General features: G+C 43.5%; 1 protein-coding gene across 1 annotated transcript in view; it reads right to left on the reverse strand.

Annotated features, from left to right (window-relative positions):
- Positions 1 to 17488, reverse strand: part of CACNA2D4 (calcium voltage-gated channel auxiliary subunit alpha2delta 4) — a 134008-nt gene that overhangs the window by 92898 nt on the left and 23622 nt on the right. Inside the window, exons 11-16 of the mRNA XM_064509925.1 lie at positions 8400 to 8513; positions 7282 to 7360; positions 5402 to 5535; positions 3588 to 3605; positions 2245 to 2322; positions 839 to 919 (exon numbers count right to left, since the gene is read on the reverse strand). Of these exons, the coding sequence (XP_064365995.1) occupies positions 839 to 919; positions 2245 to 2322; positions 3588 to 3605; positions 5402 to 5535; positions 7282 to 7360; positions 8400 to 8513 (504 nt within the window). The remainder of the gene's footprint in view (positions 1 to 838; positions 920 to 2244; positions 2323 to 3587; positions 3606 to 5401; positions 5536 to 7281; positions 7361 to 8399; positions 8514 to 17488) is intronic.

The following is a 17488-nucleotide window of genomic DNA, read 5'->3' on the forward strand; positions in this document are numbered from 1 at the left end:
ATCTAACAGGTAGCTATTGTCTAATAGTTATTTAAGGGAGATTGGAAGCTTTGTGGCTCAAATTATTTCATTTCTGTGGTGATCTTCAGTGGTTACTGCTGTCTCCTGGCATGCAGACTGATTGAACAAAAGGTCACTGTGCAGAATTTACAGCAGAAATCAAATGAAACAGTGTATCTCAAGGTATTTTCCTAGAGATCAACACTTTTTTTTTTCTCAAATATATTGAACATAGAGCTGATGGAAAGTGTTGGACTAGCAATTCTGGAGAGCAAATACTCTATCTAGGTACGGCACAAGTGAGTGAGAGCCAACTTCCTATACACTCTCCTGCCAAGAAATCTTCATGCTGATCTGGAGAAAGAAACCCCTAGGCATGACAGAACAGTTTGGTCTCCACGGTCCATTCAGTCCTCAGTTTTTCTGCCAAGAGCATTGACAGTGAAACTAGCTTATTTTGTGCCAGCTGGCATGGCAACCTTTGTCCACTGGGAAATGGATATAAAACATTAATTCTTCTGAGATAGGCTGCTCGATCTGTATTATCCCTGAGGGATCTAAGTTGGTGACCACCAAGATGCAAAGGCTCTATGACCTGTTGCCAATCCACTGAATCATCCAATCCCTGTATTTCTGGAGCAGCCTAGGAGTTTCTAGTGGTGAATGATGAATTCTCATGTGTCATGTTGAAATCATATCGTCACATCCAACCTCTCTTGCTTTATGCTCATAGTTCTTCCTACAGGCAGAGGAAAGATTTTTCATAGAGTCATGTCCATAGAAGAATGAGTGGTGACTTCACTGTGTAAAATAATAAATTGCATGCTCTCAGTCTTACCTTATACCGTGGTGCAAGTTTTAACAGTTCCCTCAGTGGCACATCAGAGCCCACCACACCCAGGAGAATTCCATGAGATCGCTTAAAAATAAAGGAGAATCCATTTTCAGAAGCAAAGCTTTGGTAGCTTTCGATCCACCCCGACTGAATACATATAATTGCCTTCCTACTAGTCTTTCACAGTGTTCTCTCTGGGCATGAGTGAGTAAGTTCATTCAAACCAGCTAACATACCTCAAAAAGTCTCAAGAGGGTTGCTCCAGTGTTTAGGAGTATTTCCACCCACTATTTTCAACATTTTTGATAATGATTCAGAAGTACTATAAAATCACTGAAACAAGATCTGAGGACAAATATCTGCATTCAGTATGTGCAAATAACAATAAAGAAAAGGCAATCATGCAAAGCAGTATGGATCGGTTGATTACTGGGCCAACTAAACTGAATGTAAAATTATTCATCTAGGAAAAGGAATGCAGGAAATCCCCGCAAAATGGGGGACGGTTGTTTAAAAAGCATCTGGAGATCACGGTGGAAAAAATGACACACAAGCTCCCACTGCAGTGCTGTGGTAATACACGTTAAGGCTGGCCTTGAGTGGAGAAGGCAGACAATCTGCATAGGAGCCAGCTAAGGAGTTTATCCCTTGTATAGCAATGCTGAAGTACAGTCTGACATTTTAAAAGGATGGTGAAAAACTGGAAATGGTGCAGAAAAGAGTCCCTAAAGAGTTTCAAAACTCTAAAGAGTTTCAAGCCCTTATCAAACATACCTAAATCGCTCAAACTTTTTATCTTATCAAAAGAAAGACAGATTTCACTTTACTGAAGTGTAGAAGATGCTTCCCAGGGAAAAAATACCAATGGCTACAGGCTTTTTAATCTAACAGAGAAAGCCATAATGATGGGAAGGTGAAGCCAGACAAATTCAGACTGGAATTTAGCCACCAGTTTTTAATAGAGAGTGAGAAGCCACAGTGGAGAGCTCAGGGCTGGATGCCTTTCTGGAATGACATTTTTGCCAAATGCAGGTTACTGGGCTCATGAAGAACTGTCTACGTGAAATGTAAAGGTCTGCAATAAACTGCAGACTAGACAATATAACGATCTCTTCCAGCCTGAAACTTTATGGGTCTGTGAATTAGGCTCAGTTTGAAAATGGAAAATATAATACAAGGAGAAGTGTCATATTTAAGAAGCACTTGGAAGAAATAGCATTTCAGAGGAAATGACAGACTATCATTTTGACTGAGGAATTATCAGCCACACATCTTGCCAGAAATCCACCACAGTCCTTAATGGCCCAGTGTGCTTTCAGAGGCTCATTGACTTTAAAACACCGCAAAGGTCTGCTGCATCCTTTAACCTCTGCTGGCTGGAAAGAGAGTCAAGCAAGCATTGCACTTACTGTCTCATTCTTCTTGCTGAAGACTGGCATAGCCACTGTTGTCATGAGCAACAGACTTTGAGCTTGAGATGCAAAGAGCTGCCACAAAACAACAAGCAGTGTGTTAGCAAATGCAGCTAACCCGATAAAGAGGCACTGGAATTCCCAAGGACCCCAGGTGTTGAGTACAATTAGACACCTCCTTGCCTCCCACACCTCTCTAAAAACAGATGGCAGAACTTTGCAATACTCTGTATCCAAGACGATCGTAGGATGGATGCTTGCTAGTGTGGGGTGATGAGGCTGGGATGAAAGCCAGTGAAATGTGTTGAAGCAAGAGACATTAAAGAGCTGTTTTAATGAAGAGACAGGAACCTGTAGAAGTGTGGCACAATTTATACCCACCACGCAATGGGAGCAGACATGGGCACTTATGCAACATGTGTAAAAACCACCGACGCGTGGTGCACAGAATTAAGAAAAACAACACAAACATGAGCAAAATCACAGACAATACATATCATCTATATTGCAAACACATGAATAGCGTGAATGAGAAACACCACAGGCAAATGCTTAAAAGCCACAAATATACACAAAGCCTACTTGTATATACTGGTTACTCAGGCATCCAAGTATAGTAGAGACAGAGACAAATCACGATACAAACAGGTGCAAATGATAAGCTGTCTCTACAGGGGATACAGGACATGCATAGGTAAGGGGGTAACAGAGGCTTCCAATACTTCAGAAGACAAATACTCTGAAACACGCAAGAAAGGAAGTAAAAGAGGCAAGACATGCACAGGAGTCTCCCAAACTTGCGTAGGTATAGAGAGCTGGTAATCCTTTGATGCCAGCAACATTTTCTTACCATCTTTCATTTGGTCAGGTAAGTAGCAAGGCAAAAAATGACCTTGTGTCTCTGTTACTGTACAAGCTAGGAGCCATAGAGGAGTCAGGCAATAATCTGTGCAGTTGCCTGATGGAGATTCGAACCTGGTATCTTGAGTTACTGGGCTGGACACTTCTTTGTGGAAACTTCCCATTCGTAGCAACACTAGTGCTAACACACAGCAGATAAACTTCACCAGCACTCATTGGGCATATGGAAAAAGAGGTCCAATGAACTAAGCTACTGCACAACACAGACACCCCTACCCACTCTGAACCAACAGCACAGCACAGCTCTCCAGTACATCCAGCATTTCCTCTTCTCTTCTTGACAGCATAATAGGGCTCCCTCAGTGCTGTAATCTCCACCCCCTCCAGATGTACAGGCCAGCTGTGGCTGTGCGCTAGCACTGACACACCAACTGGCACAAGGGAAATGACATGCTCACAAAATGCAGGGGTGCAGTTACCTCCTCAGATTGTGGCAGCTAGTGAGAGACATGGATGAACAGACGAATGAATACATGAATGGAGGAATGAATCAAAGATGGGAGAGGCAGGACTGGAGGGAGAGAATGGCAAGCCAAGAAAAGAGGCAAAAAAAGAGATGCAGCAAGCAAAAAAAGAGATGCAGCAAGAAAGTGCAACAGGAGAAACCCTGCTGCAGCCTTGGGAAGTGTGAAACCAAACACAAGTGCCAGGTATAGCATGCTTACTATTGAAATAAACTTGCTGGATACATAGGGGCTTTTCTGGAGCTTTTGCTTAGCACCCTCAAATACCACGTCCCCAGCTCTCCCTTGGCACAGTCCCTGCAGCAGAAAGCATCCTCACGTTACCTCACAGAGCTGGTATGCCATGCCTGCAACCTCAGCATTCAGCACAGAGGTGGGGCTAGTCTCTTCCCATGAGCATAATACCTGTGCATTGTGATGGTGCAAGCCAGGCAGGCTTGGGAGTATTCCTTGGGGTTCAGCATGGTATCAGCATAGAGTGATACCATGTGCGACCTGACTTCCATGTTTCCTGCCACAAAGCTTTAGCTCAGAATGTTAGTTTTACTCCAACTCACAGTGAATTCAAGTTTCTTGCCATGAATCTTAAATCCAAAAACTGTGGCCTCCCCCCAGCTCCTTCAGGGCTGTGGCAGACATCCTAAAACTGCTGCTAGCCAGACCTAGGCTAGAAACTTCAGTCTCACAGTGGGATTCAGTTCAGGAAATCATGTATGGAAACATTTTTACTATTTTTAAAAGATTTTTTCCCTAGAAAGCAGAAAAAAATTATGGCATTTGTTTCTGGAAGAGTGGAATCTGACTTCTGGTCAGCTCTAGATCTCACAATTATGCCAGGCACTTCTCTGTGGTGAAGACTCCAGTGTAGGAAAAAGCTTTATCTGCCTGAAGGCACGGAGAGCCCCAGGGTAGAACTATAGCTTTATCTTTCTGCAAAGTAAAAAGGGATGGAGAAGACGACTGAGGAAAGTCATTTATTTGGTGAACTGCAGGGGAAGGCTCTTTCAATGGTGATCTACTCCTTTGTTCTTCCCTTTGCTCCTTGGATTTCAAAGCCAGCTTGGCAACACAACACCGTACTAACACCTGCTTATGGTCCAAATGTGTCAGCTCTTCCCTTGGGGCAGGCCTGAGAGAAAGCAAGTAGCATTGGCAGTCTTGATGTACAGTCCTTTGTTTCCCTCCCAGTAGGTGTGATATGTCCTTTACCCACAGGATTGAGCACAGAGCCACTGCGGTGATATTACATCTTGCCAGCCCAAGCAACAGAAGAGTAAGCCTGCCTCCCAAACTGAGATGTCTATCTTCGAGTGACAAGCAGCATGCAGTAGGCCATTGGGCTGGAGGAAATGAATCTCCATGACCAATATCCTGAGCTGTAAAAAATCTTTCCTGCGACTAATCCTTGAGAAGGTAGCCTCCTTTCACAGAAGTACTACTTAAGTCATGCTGTGTCTGCGTGATTAGTCCTGGGTTCCTGGGTCACCGCAGATTCTCAGGGAGACCTGAGTCTGCTTATACATCTCAACTCCAGGAGTGAGCAGAGAAATACTGTCTGCTCAGCAGAGCCAGAGCCCAGCAATTTCTATCTCATGACTTTACATAGTTTTCAGGGCTTTATTTAGGCTCTAATATACATAGGATATTTAGATGGGAAGTCAGGACAAGTTAGATGCCTAAATTTATGAGCTGGATGTCTAACATCTTTGTCAATCTGGCCTGTAGCCCCTACTATTTGCTGACTAAAGACTTGTGCTGTAGGTCCTTACCGCACTGTCCATGTAGGCCTCAGTCCAAATAATGTCGTGATCGTGGTTGATGACCATGGGACGGCTGAGCACATGCAGGTACTCCATCACGTTCTCCTGGACATCTGCCAGCGTGGATATCTGAGTGTAGTAGCCTTCATGGAGAAACAGAGGCGGGAGTCACTCTTCTAACATCCCTTCCTTATTTATAAATGAATGTTCATGCAAAGTTAGAAAACTGGATGTCAAAGACTATATCTACCCAAACAACTTAGTCTGCTCTTTACAAAAAGTGCCTTTACGTGCTTTGCATGGACAAGTCTTTGTCTTGTTGAAAACTAGAGTTTCAAAGCATTGACTCTGTTCTCAAAATCCTGGCCTAATGCTCAAGACCAGAGAGTCTTGGTATAACCAGAATCATGCTAAGCAGATGTAAAATGTTGCTTTGAGTCTTAGGCAAAAACATCGCCAAATCAGGCTGCCTTCAGTCCTGGAGGCCAAACATATGCAAACAAACTGTTCCACCAGGCTACTCACTTATCCTGTCCAATTTTGTATACAGCCTAAACTCCCAACTTCTCTTCCAGAGTTTTTCCAGCTGATGTGATAAGTTATGTGATCTGAAAGCAAATTTGGTGCGCTTGAAAACAAGAAGCACAAGAGCTATATAATAACACATCTATACAGAAGAGCCAAAATCAACGCGCTTTCTTCAGAGCTCAAGGTTGGTAGGTGAGAAGCCTAGTGCAAAGAGAGCATTTTTGGTCTTTGTTTGGTTATTCAGAAGAATCCATTCTCCAATTTTATGGTAAACTAACAGCACAATGAAATCCCTGACACTAATCTTGAAGCCGAATATGCAATCCAAAATCCAGACTTTTGTCTCATCTAATGAAAAATAAAAATGTTACATGTGATTCATGGTGCTAACAGATGACTGGTTGAACCTTGAACATCCCCACTCACAGACATTCTGCAGGCCAGGCATTCTTTTCTGTCAATTATTTTCAGTAGCAAATGTACCCATGCATTTCACAGTCTGCTGGAGACATTGCTCAGACAGAAAAAGAGCCAATATACCTAGCTAGTCAGTCCCCAACTTCAGCCTCCTCCCCCGCCCCGTTCCTTTCCTTGTTTAAGAGTGATTCTGATTTTGCAAGCATTGCTGGTTTCTGACTATCTCCAGATGTACTGAGACCAAGTCATGCCCAAACATGACTCTTTGACTCCAGAGGGGAAAGACTCTTTCATTCCCCTCGTCCTTCCCCCTTGTGGACTCTGACAGGGCTAACTGGACTTTTTAAACAGCCCCAAATGCATTGAGATCACTGATCTACTCTGAATGCATTGTCCCATCCATGCCATTTCATGCCAGCTACAAGGAACATTGGTTCTGGGGCAGGAGTAATAAGCCATTCTGTTATCCCAGCAAAACTAATGGCACACAAGAATTTGGCCACAGTGTAGAGGTTAATCTGCAGATTTTGTGAAAAATGCTACAAAGTCTTTAAAGAAGAGGTGCTTTTTTTACATCTCGGCCAAAAGACATCAGGCTTAGTGATAGAGGTTTAGACAGATTGTCAAAAGTCAGCCAGTTGGACAGAATAAGCACAGGGACTTAGGTGGACTACAGCCAGCATGAATCTCAGTCATAGTGTCCCTTGGCACTGTGACAAGAAAATGTGGTAGTTCAGCACTGAGGACTTGTGCTAGTTGGACACAGGCACACTTCACATGGACTAACAGGCTCTGCTTTTTTCCTGGGAGGCCTTCCAACCAAGGGCTCAGTAGGCACCAGCTATGGTGGGAAAGCCATAGAGGGGTTGCAGCCCAGGGGCCTGTGGCTGCAGCTGATGTCTGACGCGTGTGATCGGCGTTGGGGAGCCATTCCTATACCACACCTTTGTTGTTGCAGGCGATCCATTTCACGTTGGGGGCAAAAGTGACCTCCCGTCCAATGAGGTAAGTGAAAACCCGGACCTGGCAACAAGAACACAAAGTTAGCCTAAATAAGCTGTAATGTGCTACCAAATCCAAATGACCAAAGTCTGACATCCTGTTATATACTGGTGTGAATGCCTACTTGACGTGCAGAGCAATAGCTAAAGCAACCTTTTGCCTTCACATGGAGACAGGAGTGTCTTTGTTTTGTATTTTATGGGCTGGAACTTTATTATCAATTACAATAAGCCCAGAAAGCAAGTAGAACTCAGGATCATCTGAATAAGAAGGCAGTGTGAATTCCATTAGATTTTATGATAGCAGCTCTGCCAGGCACTTGCCAAGCACATGCGGAGAGGTTTATAGCTCACAGAAATCCTTTACCTAGGGGAACAGCTGGCTACATGAATCATTTGAAGAAAACTTCACCATTTCTCTTGTGTTTGACCAATAGCAATTAAGTGAATCCTGAAATAAACAGCTTTAACAGCACCACGCTCTGGTCTCTCTGTAGGCTGCTTCTCTTCCTTTGTGCATTGCCTTTAGCTGGGATGAGGTAAACAAATAAATCATGAGGGTTTAAGATGAGCCATGGTCTATTCCACTTTCACAGTCTGCTCTGCTAGCACAGGTCTGTAGTCGCAGACCTTAGAGTAAATAGGGCTGGAAGGTACCTAGAGAGGTCATCTGGGTCATTTCCCTGTCCACAGTCAGGACCAGTCATAGCTGAACCATTCCCAAACAGGACCAGTCGTGGATGGGATTAAAATTCTTCGTAGAGGTGTTTATTGTTTAAAAATACTCAGTTCAGCCTTTATCATTGTATCAGGAGAAAGTTTTGATCATCTGCAGCTTTGGAAAAGATATGTATGAAAAAAGACTGCATTGACCTGCAGATATCCATTTGTGATCCTACCATGTCTAAAATCACCCCAGCAGACTCCTGTCTGGCTGCTCTGTGTTGTATTTACAGCAGGATGCATGTGGATATTGGAAGATGTGACCGCTCAGCTCTGCTTGGCATCCTGGTTCAAACTCTTCTATTCCTGCTATGGCAGGAATCACTTCCTATACAAACCTTCCGATCTGGCCAGTTGTATTTTTCAAACACAGCTTCATAATCCTCCACAGCTCCATCTGTGATCAGCATGATGGCTTGGTTACACAAGCCTCCTTGACCAGCATCTCTGAACTAAAAAGAGAAAGGAAAAGCATTAGTTGTCTCAGCAACTGATTCTATGTAATTGCAGCATGCTTATTCATGATGGATCAGATCCTGACTCCTAATGCAAATCTTACACTATCTGCAGGAAGAGTTCTGCTTAAATCAGGACTGTGTTTGTATGCTGCATATAATTTTTTTTTTTTGCTTATACAGCCCTTCCTAACAGAGGTTGTCACAGATGCTTTATAGAAGTAAAATAACAAGAAGAAAATAAATGCTGTGGAGAAAGGGTGAGACTCCCTGCTGCCTCACAGCTTGCACAATTGCATTCATTTATGCTCAGTGACTACAGACTGACCATAAACACTGCCATTCTGATTTGACAGCAATTTCTGTCACTTTGTATGGCAGGAAATGTGAGAGGAGGGGGAACCAGACTCATTATTTCAGGCAAAATTCATCAATCTGCCAAATAAAGAGCAGAGAAAGGCAGGAACACATGAAAAAAAAAAAAGGCTACTGCCATCAGAGCTGAAATAGGTTATGGATGTGCCAAAAAGAAAGGCCGTACACTGTAATGACAGAGGACCTGTTATCTGTGAATAAGCGATATTTAAGGTAGAGTAGAATTATGTTAGGACTCTGGTACAAATACCAATATTCTGTTTCCAGAACACACACACACAGACAGGTGTTGAATAGGTGTGCTCTTACAGGCAAGCCAGAACCTGACTGTTTAGCCAGGGACACCAGCCTTTGAAAGCTGCTTATCTAATGCTCCTGAAGGCAATGCCATTTGCCTCTCCTGCTCTTAGGTGCAGCAGCTCTAGAGAGCTAAGTGCTTTATGGACTACCATCATAGGTGTTGAACTAGCAGTCACCAGAGAAAGTAGCAGAAGACAGGATTTGCTCACATCAGGGAGCAAAAATGAGCAGCTACTTTGCTCAATGTCAATATGTACTTCTTTTCCTGCACAGCATCTCTCTGCTTTTACGCTTAGAGCAACAAAAAGTCTGATCAACAAAGGAAGCTTACAGAAACTGATACAGATTAAAAATATGGAAGGAGGAAGATATGACAGCTCTGCACAAGAGATTAATGAGAGGCAATGGCATGAGATGGTGAGTGTGTAGGAGACTAATTTGAGGGTGACTAAGGCTGTATCAGACACAGCAGTGACTTTAAATTGTAGAGGGGCGGCTCTATCTTAGAAATTAGGAAAAGCAGTAAGGCTAATCAAGTAAAACAAAAGCAAGCACCGGATGGAAGAATAGAGTGCAGAGTGTGGACTGGGACTTGTTAGGTGTTTTAAGTTTCAATTCACGAGTCCCTTCCAGTTTGGTAGTGCCATGTTATGACAGAAGACAAATGCCTTTACCGATATGGATCCCCCTGCAGATTAACATCATGACCGTCGATACCAGGAAGACAAGTCCATACTCTATCACTTCTGCAGTCGGATTTGCCTGGTCATTTTACCACTTCTACCATCACCTCTTCATAAAATTACCAGGTTCAGTGCCAAAAATCACTGTAACGTCTGCTTCCACCACCATTTATGTCAGCAGTCCTGCCTCCTTCACAATTATTCTTAATATCACTGAAATACATGTTACTCTACTGCAATGAGATTGGATTCATTAGCTTCTGAACAACCACCGTTAGGACCCCATGTATGACTCCTTCCCTTCTGATTTCATAATAATCCCATTATTTGCATCACTGACCAGAACCAGGAGTGATGATCTGATGTGAGAGAGAAGGGTGGTTTAGCAAGGTCCCTGCTTCATTCCTAACTAGCTGTTCCTTAGGCAAGTCTTCATGAAGGTTAATAAAACAGGATGAGATGGTTGGACTTGCTCCTCTTCTTTCATACCACCACAGCAGCACATTCAGAGGGGATACTAGCTGTATCCCTGCAATGGCATCTCCCATGTCTTCCTCCATGTGGTCCACAAGGTCTGACTTTTCCAGTGGTTGTTTAGAAAGCAGAGAAGGTGCATACGAAGGGAAGAGAGGTCTGGAGAGTTTCTATACCTTATCCCATGGAAAACCACCCGTGTCACTCACATAGCTGTCAGAGCTCCAGGAGGTGTTGAAGCACATACAGCACATGTCCAGCATGGAGACTCAAGGTGGAGGCTGAGGGTGAAGGTGCACAATAGGAACAAGCATGGGATACTCTTAAGTGCAAATGAAAGGCAAAAAGAAGTTGACAGCCATGCAGGATCCTGCTGCAGACCACCAGATAGAAAAAAGACAAGGAATCTCAGGTGGGCTATGCCTAGGATAGGTATCAACTGTGTCGAGATCACTGGAGAGAATGACTGTTGAGACCATCCATTACAGAGGCATAGGGCCACATTGGTGTGGGAGATGCTGTCAGAATCAGGTTCAGATTGTGGATATGTGAACCTTATAATTACGAAAACATCTTATTTCAGTCTGTTGCAATCTACAACATGTTTTGTTTAGGTGATTATTAAATTAACACTTAACTGAAGTCACCGGCCATTGCATCAAACTATATAAGACATCTCTTCATGTAGGTTACTTCAGACCTCATAGTACTGAGATATTGAAAAATTAAATACAATATCGCAACCAGCAATCTCCTAATTATAGGAGTAGACAGTATTTTCAACAGGGAAAATGAGATCATCAGTATCATAGAAATAGTGACTAAAAGGCAGATTTAGAAAACAAATGAGTAAGAGGTAATCCCTGATTCTTAGGTCCTTTCGTAACTAGCGGCAGCAATGATCTGAGAGTATCTGAAGACCTTTTCACAGGCAGCTCTGCGTATAATTCTTTGCTCTGACTGAAAGAAGGTGAAATGAAGAGCAAGATGGTCACAGAACGGACATGTCTGAAGAGGTGTGTGCTACAGCTGCAGGGAGTGAATGAGGCACTGAGCTATGTACTCTTCTCTGTAGCTTGGTCATGTTGCCGGGAGTAACAGGCACGATCTAATTCATTCTAGGTTATATTCTCTTGTACTCCCTTGTTTGCTCATTGCCTTTTACTTTGCAGTTATAGCTTGGCACAGAATCACTGGGGAGGCAAGAGGAACATCAGCACAGCTCAGTGGCACGTGCATGCACTGACTAATGAGATACACGTCTGGCCAAATGAATGAGCAGCCTTGCTCCATCTCCTCCTGCCCCACTCACACTGCAGCTGGATGCAGCCCTGCTTGTAATGCAGCACCCTCCACCCCTGGCCTCCAGACCTAGTAGGAATTTGAACTTAGTAGAGTGTCCCCTGAGGAGAAAATTAAGAGTAGAGAAAGAAACAGAAAGCCAATGATGAAGAAATGAGAAACAGAATTAAGTAAAATAGCATAAGCTGGCAAATAGGAAACCTTGAGACTTGCATATCCTGAAGAATATGCTGCAAAATCCAGGTCCATAAAGATGTAAACAAGATCAAGGAGAAGATTTATAAACATTCAGATAAGAAGCAAGAAAGGGAGTAAAGAGAGTACATGGCCAGATGATAAACAACAGAGGTCTGAGGCTTTACAGTCTCTGTGCTTCATCATCAAAAGGCCAATATTGTCATGACTGGCTGGATACACGCTGAAGTGCTAGGATACACGCTGAAGTGCTAAGAAACAAAAAAAGGAAGGAATTACAGGCAGGATCATGAAGTTAAAAAGGTGGTAATTGAACGTATTCAAGTAAACTGTGCTCATCCGGAAGGGAAAGAACTGCCAAAGGTGTTGCTGGACTGCAGAATCACAGAATGGTTGGGGTCTGAAGGCACCTCTGGGGATTGTCTGGTCTAAACCCCTGCTCAAGCAAGATCACCTAGAGCAGGCTGCCCAGGACTGTGTCCAGTTAGGTTTTGAATATCTCCAAGGATGGAGACTTCACAACCTCTCTGGGGAACCTGCTCCAGTGTTCAACCACCCCCACAGTAAGGAGGTGTTTTCTTGCATTCAAGTGGAACTTCCTGTGTTTCAGTTTGTGCCCATCGGCTCTTGTCCTGTCACTGGGCACCACTGGGAAGAGTCTGTCCCCTACTTGCTTCATGTTCTGAGGCCTGACTGAGACTGTATGAGATCCCAAAGGATGGGCGGGAATCAATAGAAAATGTTTTACAGGAAGGGAAAAAACTAGATGAGTAAATTGACCTTAAACATCTAGCACATTCCTAGAAAAACTAGTAACACAGCTCTCTTGCAAGTGCACAAAGGGAGTGCTTCCCCACACAGGTACAACATAAGACAGTACAAACTCCTTTGACTTCTTACATGAGCAGATGGGTTTATTCTTTATATGACGTCAGTTCTGCTCAAGTTGCGCACAATTTTGGATCTCACCGAAAGCCAATTTAGTACCAGTTTCACCACTTTCCCACCTACACTCAATTTGGAGTAACCTACTCATAATCAATCAGCCTCATAAATTATGGCACTTCTGTGTTCAGCAGTGAGCCAAGGTAACATTACAACAGCTTAGTGTTAAGAGGAAAGATCTTTCTAAGGTGGCCTCTGAGAACAGAACTTGGGATCTTTTTCCCTCCAGAGTCAAAAAATAACAGTTTTTAAAATACATATTTACTCTGAGTAGATCCTGAGAAAGGAGGACCCATAACAGTGAGATTTTGTAATGCCTAATCCTCAGAGATTCATATATAACAACTATATGAACATATATATGGCTCTCAGGACTAGGGGTGTGTGAGTGTGTTTACATATATATATGTACATACACACATATATGTGGCACAGCTACCAAAATATGTAAGTACACTTACAATTGGTTTACACTGGAAAAAATAATCACAGGCTCAAATACAGAATAGGAGACTAAATACTGGCTGGAAAGGAGCACCGCAGAGGCAGATCAGCTGGATATCAATTAACAATGTGACAGTGTCTAAAGAAAGCTAACTGATGTCTTAGGTTCTGTTAAGAGGACTATTGTGTGTAAAACAAGAAAGGTAATTATTCCTCTCTGCTTAGCACTTGATAGCCCTCAGCTGCAGCACTTGCAAACTGTTGGGAGCATAGTGTTTCAGAGAAGGCAGGAAACTGGAAGCAGCTGAGAGCAGAGCAGTGGTCAGAACAAAGGGTTATAAATCATGCAGGAAAAGGCTAAGAGAACAAGACCTGCCCAGCTTGTTGAAACGAACAGAAGAGAAGAGAAGAGAAGATAGCAGTGAGGTAGAATAAAACTTGAAAACAAGAAAGGAACTCAAAGATAGCACTTGATGCTTGAAAATTTTGAAGTGCTTTATAAATGTGTGTTTAACACCCTGGTTTCCCTGTGATGTAAATTTGATTGAAACTACTTGGTATGTGGCTAAATTGGAATAGAGAGTTTAAGTGGCTCATCCAGCATGGCAGAGAATGGCAGGGGAAGCTCTGTCTAACTGTTCTCCTAGAGCTTTACTGTAAATTGTATCACAGATTAAAATATGCCCCATCCACCCCAGAACATAATGGTGAAACACAAAAATGGTGAGAGGTTGTGCTCTTCTTCAACCCCTCTCTGCTACTCATATCTCATTGAGTAGGTTGTTGTTGGGCTATTAATTTTACAAGCAATTGGACTAGGAACAAATTACCAAGGAAATTTTGCAGTTGCTTTCATTATAGATATTATTACTGGTTGTCTATTGTAATCAGCAATGTCTGTTTCATCAGTGCGATGTAGCAATTTTTGTTTTTCTTCTCTTGCCTATTGCGTAACAGGACAGTCCGTGAGGAACAGGCACAATTACAGGCTGAGAATGGGAGTTTTGTCTGATGGGAAGGGGGTTGCTATTTCCAAGTTCCCCCTTCTCCCTGCTGCCCTCTAGCTCAGCTGCACACCTTACCTGTGAGACTGCAGCAGCACCATCCTCAGATCTGTTTCAGGACTCTCTGATGCAAACCCTTTCCCTCCTTTATTATTGATATTGATCTGACCAGCTCTAAGAGAAGATTTCAGAGAGTCTTTAAAACATGTGCACACTTGGAGGTGCTGTTTTGCCTGAAGGAGGCTGGCTGTGGTACTTGCAGAGCCTGGGGTCCTCCAGCTGTTGGTAAGGAGGCACTCTCCAGCTGAGCCCTTTCCAGGAAGGTGACAGTTCTGGGAAGGCTGCTGCAGAGTAACAGGGGTGTTTCTACAGTGGCGTGCCTGTGTATATCCAGCCCCTGGGGCTGCCGCATGTGTCCTGAGACGTGATCTCAGTCTCTTCTAAATGTCATCAGCGAGACTGAAATCCTGGGATGATACTGTGAAGTGACTGAAGAGATCCTGTAGCCTTCTGCTGTGCATGCAGCCCTTCCACGGCTGACTGTGAAAAAGACTCCCAGCTGATGGCTTCAGCAACCTTGGTTTTAGGCTCCAGTTTGCTAAAGATGAGACAGCCATAGTCCAAGCTCTGGTGGATAGGCTCCCTACTGTCACACTCTGAGAAGGCTGCAACCAGTGTTACTGGGTAAGGAAGGCTGGACAGAGGAGATGTGTTTCCATAGCTCCATTCCACACTCCCCACACCCCCCATAACAAATTTTTGAAAATTCCTGTTTCTGGACTTTCATACTACCATGAAATGGGCAACAGCACTGTTCTGCTTGCTGAGGAGCTTTTGTAGCCCTACCTGAGTGACTGTATCTAATTCTTTAATCCTGTCAATATAGGTGCAGCAGACATTTCTGGTGCCGCTCTCTGTGCTGCTCCTGATTTTGTCTGCTTGAACTATATTTGTCAGAGGTCCTGCAGACAGCAGAGACAGCACGGTGGTTTCCAGGAATCATGTCATCAACTGGATGAGTGATTCAGCACCTGAGTGCACCCTGAGCCAGCAGCTCCCAAGGTGTAAAGAGGAGAAAGACAACGACCTTTCCTTGTCTGCAGATGTCCGAGGCAAGGATGCTGAAATGTCTGAGTCAGTTACCCACTCCTCAGAATTGTGGTGATAATGAAAGACAGGAGGTAAGTGGCATCTCACCTTCGGAGTAAATAATGTCAGGAGGTTTTATTACCACTGGGTGCTGTAGTGTCTAGTAGTAATCTCACCACTTTGTTGACCTTATTAGATAAGGCAGGATCAACAAGGATCAAGATAAGTGATTTCTACTTACATTTTTCACTGCATTTTGGATACTGAGTAGAGAGGAAAAATATTTTTTGTCTGCCAAAGAGAAGCTGCTTCTCTGTTACTGCAGTGGATTTATGTTAATCCACTGGGCTGCATGCACATCAGTCTCTTTCTGGAGGTGTTTTTGTGCTGACTACATCAGAGGAAGACTTTTTTCCTCAGTCTCAGCTTTCCACCATGTACCTTCCATTTCCCATGCACATCCCTGGCTCAAAGTACACAGGATTTTATAATGATCCTGCCTTCTGGAGGCTTGCCTGATCTAGCGGGTGAGATTGTCAGAAGTCTATGGGTGGGCCACGCTTGCCGGAAAGGAGATGTGAGGTCTCACCAGTGGAACCAAACCCATTTTGATGTCTATGCCTAGTACAGCCATTTCAGCTGGGGCAAACAGGCCTTCTTTAGGCCTACACTCCCTTCTTCCTGGGACCTTCAAGGTTATGCTGGCTGAGAGAGTCTTCCTCTTTAATCCATTGTCATTGTAGATAACCAGTGCTACATTAGATATTAAGAAATAGATTCTCTGTTTAAGTATTCTGATTTATAGAACTCAGGCCTGTATAGGCTCCTAATCTTTCAAAGGTAAAATTAATTTTGTCATAAAAATGCAAAGTTGTATTTAGATGAATCTAGCAGAGATCTAGTGCATGTAATGAATTCTAGCTTTATATCAGTACTGCTTCCCTGATCTCTTCAGTCACTGTCTTCCCCAAAAGATACTGAATCATTACTACTAGGAGTGTTGCCATCTTATTACTACAGTGACAATGCTACACTACTATTCTCAGATTGCCATTAAATTCATCATGGCTGTTTAAGCACTGACAAGACAGCTCAGCTACTGCCATCATGGGGTACAATTCTGCCAGTACTTGCACTAGAATAGGTCAGGAACAACTTTACCATAGCCAATGAAGTTAACCTTACGGTTTGCAAAACAATTAAGAGCAGAAAATCTTTCCCAGGGTGTCCAACACCTCTGGTACTTTTAGCATCAACGCCATCATTATGGCTGCTAGCATCATACCATGTACTTATTTCTGTCAGCAAAGGCATTGACATCTACCTGCCTACCCCACTGTAGATGGTGCAATAAAGTGGTGGTAGGGTTCAGATGAGTTCTTGGTCCTTTTTGTGTTAACATTCCTTAAGAAGCAGAGTTCAGTCATATGTTTACCTCCAGGACACTGAGGATTGTTCACATAAGCCAGTTGTTCACATAAGGCAATGGAGCATTTAAGAGTCTTATCACAGGACGTGACGACACTGACTTTGATTAATTCCCCTGCACCTATGGTTTCTTCTGTATGAAGAAGAGCCCTGATCCTCAGAAGAGTAATATTCAAATAAATCTGAAGCCTGAGAATAATCTTTCATGTCTTCATCATAACCTACTTACTGAGACTAATAACATTACATAAGTAACGTAATTCCGATCATAAGATCAGAATTATTGCCTTGAAGTTATCAGTTACATTTTATTGCCAACATCATTAATCAAGGTATCTCCATCCCCACGCTATCAGCAGTATTCACGCTGATGAACACAGTGCCTCCCCCCCCGACCCCGCAGGCACCATCCCCTCAGCCCCAGGCTGGGATCTGCAGTCGTTAGCAGCAGGAGTTGCACTGCACTCTTCAGGAGCAGCTTGGGCCAAGGCCAGGCTGTGGGCTTATTAAAGAAACACAAGGCCATAGCCTGACCAAATTCTGCTGAATTACCCATGATTATTCCTGGTGCACACAAGAGCAGATCCCTGCCCCTGTAACTCTCACAGAAAACATGAGACTGACCGCAGGAGAAAACAAAAACTTCCCTCCCATTTAAAGTCCACAAGGATCTTGACTCCCCTGCCCGCAAGCGTTGCTCCTGCCTGGCAGCTCACTGCCCAACCCTACCCAT

Source organism: Dromaius novaehollandiae, chromosome 1 (genome assembly GCF_036370855.1).
Source record: "Dromaius novaehollandiae isolate bDroNov1 chromosome 1, bDroNov1.hap1, whole genome shotgun sequence".
Lineage (NCBI taxonomy): Eukaryota > Metazoa > Chordata > Aves > Casuariiformes > Dromaiidae > Dromaius > Dromaius novaehollandiae.